Here is a 14,241-nt window from a genome sequence, read left to right on the forward strand (position 1 = left end):
TTCTGGTGAGACTCTTCAATACAAAACAGCTAATCGTGATGATAACGCAAGGCTTGACATTGCAGCTAATGGTTTTTGGGGAGGACGATTTGAGGGTCATACTTTGATGTCAGAATTTTTAACCCTAGTGCACCCTCAAATCAACCCCTACACTCTGCATACCGACGTCATGACTTGAATACCAACAACGGGTTCATGAAGTAGAGAATGCCTCATTTACTCCCTTAATTTTTACTACTACTGGTGGAATGGGTGATGCTGCTACTCAGTTTTATAAGAGATTGGCCAACCTTTTGAGTGCAAAGCACAGTCTTTCCTATGGAATAGTGATGGGATGGCTGAGATGTAAATTGAGCTTCTCTTTGTTGAGGTCTGCAATCATGTGCATTCGCGGTGCCAGGTCCAGTTTGTGCTGTCCCATTGCTGAGGCACCGATTGCTGTGCAGGTCACTGAGGCCCATATGTAAGATAATTTGTTTTTGTTTATTATGTACTGTTTTATCTTATGTCATTAATTTACTCCTGAATTGTCCATACTAAATGTATGGGATATTTTTAAAGCCTCAAAAGCGCACTTTTTTTGACACAGTTCTGGCATTTGAAGGGTTTCACAGTGCTACAAAATGATTGAGTAACTGGCCCTTGTAACAAGAATTATTAACAAGAAATGAGGGCCAAGGGCTCAGGTGAATGCAAACTGCAGACTATAGGTACCTATAGCTACCTTATACATGTCTAGCTGTAATAGTGAGTTACTTAAGATTCCAGATGTCACAAAAATTGCTTGCTATGGTGACTATGGTCTGACAGGGATTGCATTATATGCTTACATCAGTACACAACAAGGCGGTCAATTAGATTAGACTATCAATTTAGTCAAAAGACACGAATACACAGAATGCTTATAGCCAGTGAATGGAATTGATAGGGTCAGTGAATGCAATCTAGTTACAGTAGAAGAAAATCGAAAATATCTTGAAAATGGAATAGATACTGTAGATCTGTTGTACAAAATATCGTGAGTCAGACAAATAGAAGAAAATGATCTAGTATGGAGAGGAGACCATTTAAGTTCTTGAGTCTGAAAACTTATTCCACATATGGCTGGTAGAGTTCCATCTGCTACCACAGACCCATCATGCTGCACGTCATTGAATTGATGCTAATGAGACACATCCTTTGTTAAGTGTAAACACCAAACAGGTGAAGTACACTCTAGAATTGGTCTCACAATGGATTTGTATGCAATTGCTTTAACTGTTGAAGAACTTGAAATTAGTGTGTGACCTAGATAGTTCAATGTATGGGATGCTTTGGCTGCAAGATGTTTCACATGATCACTCCATTTAAGTTGTGAATTGATAAAGATTCCAAAGTATTTCACTACTGATTTGAGAGGAAACACAAAATTATGTACTTTTGATTACATACTATTTATAGTCAACTTTATCAGTGACACAGCTAGACACAGGAGGATGAACACAGCTAGGTATAGGAGAGTGAACACTGCAGCTTGAACACAGCTAGATGCAGGGGGTGAACATAGCTAGACGCAGGGTGAACACAGCTAGACACAGGGGGGTGAACATAGCTAGACACAGGAGAGTGAACATACAGGAGGGTGAACAAAGCTGTATACAAGGTGTTTACCAGGGAACCTAAGAAACAAATTGTTCAATACTTAATTTAAAATGTGCACAAGCAATCTTATTGTTTTAAGAATTTACAATTTACATGTCACATCTTGGTATGTTATTGTCAATGGAAATACTGAGCATCATTGTACAAAGGATGACCAAACAAAAATAAATTTTACAATCACATGCTATGTAATTTTAGTGATCTGTTTAGTTGCTTTTCCCAATTCCACCTGTCGAATGTTCTGTCCAAACTCCAGCGTGCTAAGTGATTCTGCTAAATTTCTCTCCAGGGGACTAATATTTACAAATACACAAGCCTACAGAAATATAAGAAACCAAATACACGTCATAAGGAAAGCGGGTAGCTTTATGGGCTGTGGTATTTATTAACACTTCCTAAAAATTTTACCTTTGAATCTCCTCCAAGAGAGGGCTGCAGTAAGTGAGTTAATTTAGAGTTACGATATGGTACATGCAATGAGTTATTCCTCAGACAGGCAAACACCTAAAATACACACAACACACTTTAGTATTAGCAGGCAATAACAATACACAACAAACCTGTCCCAGTGATGTGAGTGACTTATTAATGGCTGCAGCTTCAACCAGTCTCTGTCCGGTAGCTTCTGTTTTTGATATCCTTTCAGAACCAGCGAGGTCTACCAATGTGAGCTTGCCATGTGTCACACTGTTAGCAGTTGAATTAGTACCATTAATTGATATTGTCAATATGAGATGTGATCTTGAACTAAAAAACAAATAACATTGTTAATATCCTTACTACATATATGTGGGCAAAATGACACATAGAATACACTGTTATTTATTTGTACACATACACAAGCATAAGCACATGCACTCATGCACACGCACACATACACACCTATTGGTGTTCATTTCTGTTGACGCAACTGTTCTTTGCTTTTCTCCAACCAATATTAACATTTTCAAATCTTCAATTGATCTAACTTCAATTTCTGTTAATCCCTATTACAAAATATGTGTAACAATGTAATGCAGCTCGTTTAATCAACTTACTGGTATTACAATTGACTTCCCCTTTTTCAAAATTTGTAACTTTTTAGAGTTCTCTGCATCTTCGGACAGCAAGTCTGATATACTTTCATTGTACACTTCAAGCATTGACACCTAGTGGAAATTAGACAATTCAAACACAGACATGGATACAATGTTATTGGTGGCCTGCCCTTTACAGGCATGATTGTTTTAACTGTAACATTTTCATACACTCTTTGAGTTTTGTAGGCCGAAGATGTATGGTGGTGACAAACATTTTGGTTAACTTTTGCATGCTATAATAGTGTAAGGTTTGAGCTATAGCATGTAAGGTGAAGGGATCAAACTTATTCCTAGAACACTAGAATATAAGGCATACTGTCTATAGCACATACACCCAAATGCACACTATACACAGGTATGCACACGCACGCACACGCACGCACACACACACACACTACACAACACACACACAACACACAACACAACACACACACAACACACACTACACAACACACACACACACACAACACACACATGCACACAACACACACTACACAACACACACACACACACAACACACACATGCACACAACACACACATGCACACACACACACACACACACACACACACACACACACACACACACACACACACACACACACACACTACACAACACACACACACACAACACACAACACACACATGCACACAACACACACGTGCAAACACACACACACACTACACAACACACACACACAACACACACATGCACACAACACAACACACACACACACACACACACTACACACAACACAACACACACATGCAAACACACACACACACACTACACAACACTCACACACAACACACACATGCACACAACACAACACACACACACACACTACACAACATACACATGCAAACACACACACACACTACACAACACACACACACACAACACACAACACAACACACACATGCAAACACACACACACACACTACACAACACACACACACAACACACACATGCACACAACACAACACACACATGCAAACACACACACACACACACAACACACACATGCACACAACACAACACACACACACACACACACACTACACAACACACACACACAACACACACATGCACACAACACAACACACACATGCACGCTACACACACACACTACATACCACACACACACGCACGCAAGCACACACACACGAACGCACATACACACACACACACACACACACCACACACTATAATAATTACATGCCACACACACACATGCACGCATATACACACCTTCATTTTATACTCAATATTTTTTCTTTCATGACACACTCTGAAAAGTTCTGCTATTGACCTAATGTTAATTCCAGGGTTCTTCTCAGTCCCCATCATAGTGTAAGTCTTGCCAGCAGACGTCTGCCCATAAGCTATAATACACACATTATACCCATCCACTGCTGATGTTATGGTAGGAAGAGTGTCCTCAAATACCTACAACAAAATGATAATTGTGTAAAGAGGAAAATTAGAAATGAAGCAAATATTGTAGTTTTTTTTTGTTCCATCCATTAAATTGTCACCATCTACATTTCAAAGCATACAAGAATGTCGTACACATATACTGCACACACATACGCACACACACAGGGTTCTGTCTATAGAAAGTTTTGAGCAGTGATATAATACGGGGGTGCGTATGCACAAACATATAGCAGACCAAATAAAATTAGAAGGATTGGGGATATGCTGGATCTTTGATGATTAATGAATAACAGCTTTAAATTTCTTTTTTATTGCTAGAATCCAATTTCAATTACTACCTGGAGTCAATTAATTGCAAGTGACTGCTCTAATAGAATAAGATATAAAATACAATCTAGTATTCAAGTTAATGCAAGTACTATTAATTCTCTAATTAGTGCTGCCCAGATTAACAGAGATCCCATAATATGGCCAACAAACTGCACAACAACAAATCATATGAAAACAAGTGTGAGAAACATGGTGAGCAGTGTTTTTAATAAAACACAAAGTTTTATTGAATAAAAAGTTTTAGTGAATAAATAATTATCAGTGAATGGAAGTGGGTGGATTTAAATTACTTAAGTCAAGCATACAGTATTGATTTTCTTTGTTGTACAGAAGCTATTACTACTGTATGCTGGGAAATATACAACAAAACTGATCACTAGTCCCTTACCTGTTCTTGAGTGGACTGTATATCAAACACTCTGTCAAATTCAAAGGTTCGTTTTCTTCCTTGTCTAGTCCAGCAGTGGACCATATTGTCACTGGTGAACTCAATTGTGATTGGTGCCGAGTCATCTCTTCTGCACCGACAAAACACTCTGATGTTTCCTCTCAGTTCCTGTAGCTGTAGAAAATTTGAACTTTAAGTGTCATGTAAGGATCAATAGAGGGATGAGATTTGTTGTGTGACAAGGCATAAAGAATAAGTTTATGAATGATTAAGGGTGATTTTTATTACATCCAATAACAGGCTTTCTCACTAATTCTTGTATAAAATCACTGAGTGTGTATGTACAGTACACCTCACTGGTATGCTAACCTGGTTATAAAGTAATTTTCTCTGGAGGGTTTCTTTTCTGTACAGTGTTCTAAGTTCAACTACTTCCTTGTGATTTTTCTGTGACACTGTCAATAATTGCCGAAGAGCTGTTACCAGCTACAAAAGTAAGATATGTAACATACAGTATGTTGAAGTACACCTATACTTCTGGATCACCTTAGGTGTACTACATAGCCTTATCAATACAGCAATGAGTCCTTTTATTACACACTATGATACAGCCACTAAGACCATACTTTTACCCTCAAGTAGTGCCCTGGGAGGTCAAGAAAAAACAGTAGAGCTATTTCAGCTGCACATGACTATCAATGAATGTTCTATTAGAATATACAAGTGCAGGAGCTAATGAAATAAAATGAAGGAGCTCCATTTCTCTCCCCGTTGCTACCAGACCTACCAACTGCTATCACAGCATTTAGGAGTATACATACTAACACTTCTTTTAAGAGATCACATGTTTTCAAAACACCCACCCACCCACCCATCCTTCATATCTGAAAAACATGTGATCATTTTGGTATGGGACTAAATAATGAAGTCAGGCATGAGCTTGAAAAATCCCACTTGGTATGGTCATTATAATGAGGTGGTCTTACAGTATATGTTTGACGTACAGTAGCCACTGTAAAAAGGTGGTCTCATTAAAACAGATAGCTACTAAGAGGTTTTTATATACACTACAGTTCTGTGTACTCTTTCTTTGTGAACACTGTTTTTTTATGGAACACTCTACTATGTGACGTATTTGATCTTAAGTTTCACCAAGCTGTGTATAAGCTATTTTGTTGTAATTAATTTATATGTGTATATGTGTTCTTTCTTGGTTTTTTGTAGCTGTGTTTTCTCTGTATTTGTCCCTTCCTTTTCAGCTTTGTATCTTCTAAGGAATCACCCTTGTACAGGCTCTGCCTTTTGGTGTCACCTTGTCTTTTGACAAATCAGATAAATAATAATAATGTGTATAGGGACACTACATACCTACTGTGCATGTACAGTCTTACTGTAAATCTCATCAAAGATATCCACACTCACCTTTATTTGAAGTCTTTTGGCACTCTGAAACTCATTGCTTATGTAACTCCTCAAGGCCAGTAGTTTACTGCGCATCCCACGAGCATTACCACCCAAAATGTCCAATGTTTCATTAATCTTCACCATTGATGGTATGGGCCTGCCAAGGTGGAACTGAGATGCTCTATATAATGCACGCTACAAAGAGAACACAATGAAAAAAATCTGTTTGGACATCGGTTTGATTTGAAGGTCTGGTAAATGTGAGCTTGAGTAACATTACTACACAATTTATCAATGCAATAACTGGCGATGTGCAATGAAACACAATGTAATAGCTATGTAATTGTTAATTTTGTATAAAGAATCTAGGTGCATAGGTGGCTTACTGTCCAGTACTAACTATACTACTCCATTCGTTATATACAAAAAGCTAGCTTAAGTCTATTAAACCGGTTAAAAAGGAGTTTAGTAAAAAAAAGAAGATGACATTGATACTCCTGTACCGCATGTTTGCACAACCAAATTATTGATACACCATCAGTATCATGATACAGCTAGTGTTTATACACAATCTATGGCTATGAAGCTTAATAATATTTCACCCATGTCAGAGTCCGATATCGGTCATCCCTGGATTCCCCACTTTTTAAAGAAGTACTCACACTGGGTACACATTTGTTAGCAAGGATACTAAAGAATGGTGACAGTACTAACAATTTCATTGAACTCGTGTAAATTTCATTGAGAGTAGTAAGACTGCTCTACAATACAGTTTCCGAAATACTCTAATAGAACAATCAGAATAAAAACAAACAACTGGTTTGTTTGGGCTGATTTTTATTATGCATCCTTTACTGGAGAACAATTTATTTACCTTTTTAGTTTGTTTAAGTTTTTCAGCATCAAGTTCTTTGTTTAGCTGATGAACCTCATTTTCCAGTTCCTCAATCTGCAATTATTGACAATTGTGGAATGAACAACATATAAGGTTATTACTACCGCATTCTCACACCTGAAGTTTCATTGCCTCTACATCTGCTTTTAGTCCATCATTAACTCTGTTTGCTTCCTTGAGAGCCGAGTTCTACGATGACAATAAACACATGAAATATGAAAGGTAATATGCAGAAAGCAGACAAAAATACATGATAGAAAATGTGTACTTGCATCGTCGCATGATTGCATATATTCAAGAAATGGCAAAAGGTGGAAGATTTTTGAGAATATTCAACAAATTTCTACTGACACCAAACTTTACAGTGGAACCTTAGCCACAAAAGAACAGACTAAAATTGACCAGGACGCTATGTAAGCTTCTGAGATGGAGCAAACTATTCCAATAGAGCTATCAGTTTAGATTAACCTTCAGCACAGATGTTGAAAACAATAATAACAACAGTAGATTCAGAGCATTAAAACACATGCAACAGATCAAGATTAAAATCTGTCTACACCTACAAACAGCTCCAGTGAATAAAACTAAAATAGCCATCAGGTAAAGCCATGTACAGTTTAAACCACACTACTGTACATTGTAGATACCTTGCTGTAGGACAGCAAACACTATTCCTTACTGCTTTTGATAACTCATCTTTCAGTTGGTTAATGTAGACATCTTTGCTGGCTGAGGACAAGTGGTCACCAATATCCAACATGCCTAACAGAACATGTAATGTCAGTGGTGGTGATGGTCATTATAGTAACTGACCATCATCATTGATGGTGAGGTAGACATTGATGCAGTCATCAACACTGTAGTTGTTCTGTCTGAGTGAAGCTATTATTGACTTTGTGTCCTTCCAGCCAGGGATGACTGACTAGTATACAACAAGTCATACACACACACATACAACACACACACATACAACACACACACACACACACACACACACTACACTGGTATACATGTACGTACGTACATATGCATACACATGCACACACACACACACACACACACACACACACACACACACACACACACACACACACACATACATGCATGTACAGTATAAGCATACTATTACAATGATGAAACTGGTACAGTTCACAGATCAGTACATACAATGAACATAGAATGTTCCCACACACCTTAATGTGGTCCACTCTACTAGCCACAAATGGTACATGTTGTTCCCATGATAGAGGCATTGGTAACCAGCTGCCTGATGGCTCATCAAAGTAGTACATGATGTTCAAATATTGCTGTAGGGCACGTGGAACATAACAAGTCTACCTGTAACTTGTGGTAGTGTCCACACTTACAGAGTGTAGATAGGTAGTGATCTTCCCTCTGGACAGGTGTAGAAACTCTCCCATGATCTCCTTTTTATGAGTTTTCTGGGAGAAAAAAAAGCTGACACACATTTACCGTTCAAGTACACCCTTCAATAGTGACAAATATACATGAGTGAATCTGGCTATATTCCAAATCAATTATATTAAAAAACATGTTACATAAACTCTGGACAGATCAATGCATCTCTTTAGACAAACTCACTAAATACACAACAAAACAAAACTGTCTATCTTAAAAGGCTTTACTGTGACAACTCACTTGGAAAGGATCTATGTCACTGCTAACAAATTCTCCTTCTTCTATCCAGGAGTCAGGAAAGTGTCTCCATTTCTGCAGTAAAACACATATGTGTGTGTGTGTGTGTGTGAGGGTGAAGATGCTGTATACTGACAGAAATGCATTATACAAACAAATAAAAAGGATCACATGATAAAAAACAATTTTAATGTTTTCAGGTGACCTGTTTACAACATGTCACATCACAAACACATGAGCATCAAATAGAACAAGGTTAATCCAACAGTGTAGTGGAGAAGTGGTGCATGTAGAGGACTTTACAGTGAGTGATAACATAGCAAGAATTAGCTGAACATTGTTGCAATGTGTAATAATAGTAGTGAGAGTGAAGCTTCATCTATTGATGTGGCACATCAAGTGATTTTCATGGTGGTCTGGGTTTGTGCCACGGTGCTTAACTTGTTGACAATCATCATAATGGGAAGGAGTGTGCACACACGAAGGACATGGCCTAACATATTAGTATTCACACTCAGTTTCATCGATCTCTTTATCATAATCATTGGCTTCTTCCCAGCAGTCTTAGTGCTGTTTGTCGACCATCTCCTACTTTCAAAGAATTCTGGTTTGTGTAATTTTCAGGGAATTGTTCTTAATGCAAGCTACCTTGTCTCGTTCTACCTAGTGGCATCTATTTCACTGGATCGATACTTTGCCATTTGTCACCCTTTTCTGTACAACAAGAAGGTGGCCCAGACACAGTCATTCAAAGTGAAACTGTTAGGATTATTTGCAGCAACGATAATGAGTGTTCTTGTGTCACTAATACCATTCATAACTGGCTCCAGTCATGTAGTGCACTATCCTGGAACCTACTGCCTGTTTGACTGGAATTCATCCAGTGTCACATCAAGATTGATCATTGCGATCAACATGTTCGGTTATACTGCTAGTATGATTGTGATAATATTCTCTACAGTCAAGATATGTCATGCTGCGATCAAGATGAGATGGAAAGTGCAGTCATCATCTGGTAAAAGATCAAGCATCACCAGTAATGATCTGGAGCTGAACTTTGCCAAACTAGCAGTTGTGATCTCTACCATATTCTTCGCATGTAGTCTCCCCTTTGAGGTACAATATTAGTACATATTTTAATGCTCATTAGTAGCATTTTTGTTTTCATAAGGACACTTTGTATATACATGTTACTGAGTCTTGTGGGTGTATGTGTGAATTGGGAATACCCATAATTTTTAAAATTGCAGATATAGTGCACAATACATTCTGTTAGAGTATTAATATTATACTGTTTTTCCATTTCATTTACTCCCAATAGATTTGCCTTATACTAGCACAGACAAAGTGGCCACTCAATCCCAATGTGGACTATATTGCCATTGGTATTCTAATGCTTAACGCAGCATTTGACCCATTGCTTTATGCTGCAGTCAGGAAGCCAGTCAGAAGAGGTTATCTTGAGATTATCAAGTGGATCGTTTATGGTCTGTCTTGCTTTGTGCCATGGCTGAGACCAAAGAATAACTTTGGTAAGAATATAGTTACACACAGTGAACTAACCTGGGTATGTATGCTTTATAATTGACTACTCTGCAAATTGCACAAGCACGCACGCACGCATACCCTATATAAGCATGCACACACGTACACGTATGCACACACATGTGTACACACACGCCCCAAATAAGCATGCACACATGTGTACACACACAAACATGCACACTACACTCACAAACATGCAAGCATGCACACTCGTATTCAACTGTCTTTTCATTTCTTTTCAGATGAAGTTCTTGGTCTTAAAAACACAACTAAAAGTTACTATAAGGAAGGAGACCTGCCAAAAGCGACAACTGAAGTAAACAGACTAACAGTAAATAGCTCAAGCACAAAGCTAAATCATCTAATTGACACCTCATCAAATGATGTGACAGTTGATGCTGAATCTGTTAACACAATTATCAGCCAATCAGAATTACAGGAGGTAACCATGGATATAGAAGGTGACAACACAGTGATGGAAGAAAGTGCAGCTTGAAAATTTCAACAACAGCAAAATCAACTCATGTAACCAAAGATTATTAATTGTCTACTGTAATTCACCCTGAGTGTAATTTATGTGCAACAGGTTTGCAATACATCAAATAGTTAGACTATAAAGAGAAGTGTCCATAACAGGTCATGAATGAAGCCCAGGACCACCTCATTACAGTGACCATGATAAGTAGGTCCCAAATGTAGCTAAGGTACTTAATTACTTTCCTTGCTCTTTATATTGACTGTGTCAAGTAGGTGCCAAGCACAACTAAGGTGCATTTCACTTCTTAATAAGACACCTTGAGGCTCCATTGTACTGATATGTACAGCAGTTGTTAAATTTAAGGATATCAATTTGCTAAAACATTCTACACACATGCACGCACGCACGCACGTACACACGCACGTACGCACGCACGCACACACACACACACACAACACAAAAAAAACACACAGAGCCCCCTTCTCTACACATTAGAACTACTAACCTGAGTCTCCCAATCAACATAGTACCTCTTCCCATCCTTACTGTACACTGTATACTCCTCTCCATTGTGTTTACGAAATGTAGTGAACATGTCTTGCTCCTCATCACCAGCTGGTGCCTCTGTAGAAGAACATCAGCACATTAAGAACTTGATGGTGAGCAGACAAATTGACCGGTGACCAATGCAAAACAATTGCAAAGAAACATACACAGATAATTAAACACTTAGTCTGCATCATGACCACCTCATTAAAATGACCATGTCAAGTAGGTCCCAAATACAGCTAAGGTTCTTCATACAGTGGCCATGTCAAATGTGTAGGTCCCAAACATAGATAAGGTGTACTTCATGACCTCCTGATAAGCAAAATTCACCGAAAGCTGTATCATTACTGAGGCTGTATTTCTGGGTTATGAAGGTTATACACTGCATTTCACATACTTACCAGATGATTCGATACTGTGAGGTTCTGCAGACCAAGAGATCACATGGGCACCATTACTAGAAGTCTCAGTGACAGCAGTCCTAGCTACATCATCACCAACAGGATTGTTATCAACTTCCTTGGATGATTGTAGCGCTGTATTTATGATCTCCTTGTCCACATGATTAGTGGAACTAGTGGCACCATGTGTTGGCTGCAAGATCACCACCTGAGCCTGTGACCGGTCACTACCACGAGATGATGCTCCAGCTCCCATCACTGATGTTTAGAGTACATACAAGATATAATGGGTATACACTTGTCAGTACAGATATTAAAAACTAAATTAGATATTTTATTTTTACGGAACAACCACTTTGATTAAGTATACTGTAGGTTTGTATATTGCATACGTTTTAAGTATAAGATTCGTTTTAATAAGACTATTGCACTCAAAAGAAATGGTTAGAGACTTGCCTATAGCAAAGTTTTGGTATGTCAACTGAAGTTTTAAACAAACACTACCTCGATCAAACTGAGCTGTTGTAAAAACTAGAGTAGCTAGAAACTTCCACGATGGCATGAACAATCACCATACCCTGGTCAGTCCATCAAAACTGAAATTCACGAAGCTCACCGTGTTATAACCTTTTTGATTTCTGCACAGTAATACATTATTTATATTAAAACATGGTCGAGCACATCACATCACCATGTACGGCTGTGTGGTACATAAATACAAGTGTCGATAGGGATCATTATTATTATTATTGTTAGCAGACAGCACAGCTGATATGCCCAGGAAAAAATTCAATCACAAATAAATTATATAGCTACGTAGTTACAAAAACTAGTCATTAAGTTCCACGAACTGTTTGAAGTTCTATTGAGAAAGAGTCAATGTTGTTGCAGTCAATTATATTTGATGGTAAATTGTTCTGGAGTAGAAACTTTGCTGGTATGAAAGGGTAGATGAGTTTGGAAAAATGAAATGCCTTGGATGATATAACCTGGTTGATCTTTCCATTAAAATAAAATAGCCTGTAATTGATAGTGAGTAATCTTGATGCATTATCTTAAAGAGAATTTATGATCTAGCTATTTTCCTTCATATCTGGCAGCTTGGCCAAGAGAGAAGCTGTATCATAGTTGCTATATCGAGTGAAATAATTTAGGACCAATCAAGCTGTCCTACACTGTACTTTCCCTAACTGATGGATATTGTTTTGTTTATATACAGGTCCCAAACAACGTACTGCAGCATATTCCATTGACGGTCGAACTAAGCTGATGCTTTGACCTCGGATGAACAGCTTAGCTACTCAGGTTACGTTTAAGAAAGTTTAATGTTCTATTGGCCTTTGCAGCAGTAATACTGATGTGTGAAGACCATGATAACTTGTTATCTAATAACACCAAGGTAAGTATGTCTGTGTGATTGCGATTTAGTATATAATTGGTGATAAAGACCTGGTAAAACACATTATAGTACATTTGAATACATTGAAAACTTAATTGCCACTTAGTTGCACACTTGTAAAACTGGCAGGTACTGGTCAAGGTCGATCGCGCTGACGGCTGAAGTAAAGTGAAGTTGAAGAATTTGTTTTTATATACTATCTATGGTACAGCGCACTAGGCCATTTTACAGTACTACACGCATGCACACATATCAAGATAAAATTGGTGGTGATAATTAATACTTGAGCTCGCATATGAGTGACGCTGAGTGAACTGAGCAGATTTAAAGTTTAAACCCCAGATGTAAATCCCGGTTTAAAAGTGCCATGTACATACAAATCAAATGAGTCACACTGTAAACTACTCCATGGTTATAACACCTACCAATTTAAAGTGTGTTACTGAAGTCCACGCAACATCAAGGCTCGTTGTATTTGTTTATTTTTATCTCCTTGAGAACAATTAATTCTATGTAAAGCTCACTAATTGTCATCACGTGACCAATCCCATTCCAGTCGACGTACTCATTCCAGCAGACATTCCATTAATATTCTCCGTATATTCCCGAAGAACTACCTCAACATCAACGCTATGAACCAACGCGCGGTTGTATGAATCACTGGACTGTACTAGCTACTGGACTCAGGACTGTTTTTCTTTCAGTTTTCACCAAATATCAACTGGCTATTGTTTGTTATGCTAATCTTATGTAGTTAGACCACTCCCACCTCCACACAGAAAAGAAAGTAGTGTAGCCATGCCAGAATATGTCAGCTTTTCCCAGCTGCAGTTATACAGGGTGTATGTATCGCCCGGCTACCAATGGGTGGAATCAAATATATAAAACATGTTCTATATGATTTATACTCAATTAGCCGATAAGAAGAAAGGTAGTCATGCATGACTCTGTGGAGATCATGCCATGAAAGAAATATTTGACTGTAAAACATAAGTATTTACTTTCTTGTAAGCTTTAAGCACATTGATGTATAGTTA

General features: G+C 38.1%; 2 protein-coding genes across 5 annotated transcripts; one reads left to right on the plus strand and one right to left on the minus strand.

Annotated features, from left to right (window-relative positions):
* Window positions 1–1,681: 1,681 nt before the first annotated feature.
* Window positions 1,682–13,735, minus strand: LOC136249226 (kinesin-like protein klp-3). Of its 3 annotated transcripts, XM_066041183.1 has the most exons (20): window positions 13,630–13,735; window positions 11,806–12,063; window positions 11,361–11,479; window positions 8,836–8,907; window positions 8,544–8,618; window positions 8,370–8,483; window positions 7,990–8,098; window positions 7,856–7,938; window positions 7,294–7,365; window positions 7,156–7,230; window positions 6,300–6,476; window positions 5,247–5,363; window positions 4,878–5,051; window positions 3,971–4,168; window positions 2,679–2,789; window positions 2,524–2,627; window positions 2,351–2,388; window positions 2,202–2,299; window positions 2,050–2,145; window positions 1,682–1,957 (listed from the first exon to the last, which is right to left on the minus strand). In XM_066041183.1, exons 2-20 carry the CDS (start codon window positions 12,059–12,061, stop codon window positions 1,826–1,828), a joined length of 2,220 nt encoding a protein of 739 aa, XP_065897255.1. In that variant the 5' UTR covers window positions 12,062–12,063; window positions 13,630–13,735; the 3' UTR covers window positions 1,682–1,825. The 3 variants fall into 3 exon arrangements, with proteins under 3 accessions (XP_065897255.1, XP_065897253.1, XP_065897254.1); XM_066041181.1 differs by having other exon boundaries at window positions 2,202–2,388; XM_066041182.1 differs by having other exon boundaries at window positions 2,202–2,388; window positions 11,806–12,070; window positions 13,630–13,728.
* LOC136249227 (galanin receptor type 1-like) lies at window positions 9,038–10,983 on the plus strand. Of its 2 annotated transcripts, XM_066041185.1 has the most exons (4): window positions 9,058–9,136; window positions 9,794–9,948; window positions 10,154–10,364; window positions 10,620–10,983. In XM_066041185.1, exons 2-4 carry the CDS (start codon window positions 9,820–9,822, stop codon window positions 10,871–10,873), a joined length of 594 nt encoding a protein of 197 aa, XP_065897257.1. In that variant the 5' UTR covers window positions 9,058–9,136; window positions 9,794–9,819; the 3' UTR covers window positions 10,874–10,983. The 2 variants fall into 2 exon arrangements, with proteins under 2 accessions (XP_065897256.1, XP_065897257.1); XM_066041184.1 differs by having other exon boundaries at window positions 9,038–9,948.
* Window positions 13,736–14,241: the final 506 nt, after the last annotated feature.

Source organism: Dysidea avara, chromosome 3, assembly GCF_963678975.1.
Source record: "Dysidea avara chromosome 3, odDysAvar1.4, whole genome shotgun sequence".
In the NCBI taxonomy this organism is placed as follows: Eukaryota; Metazoa; Porifera; class Demospongiae; order Dictyoceratida; family Dysideidae; genus Dysidea; species Dysidea avara.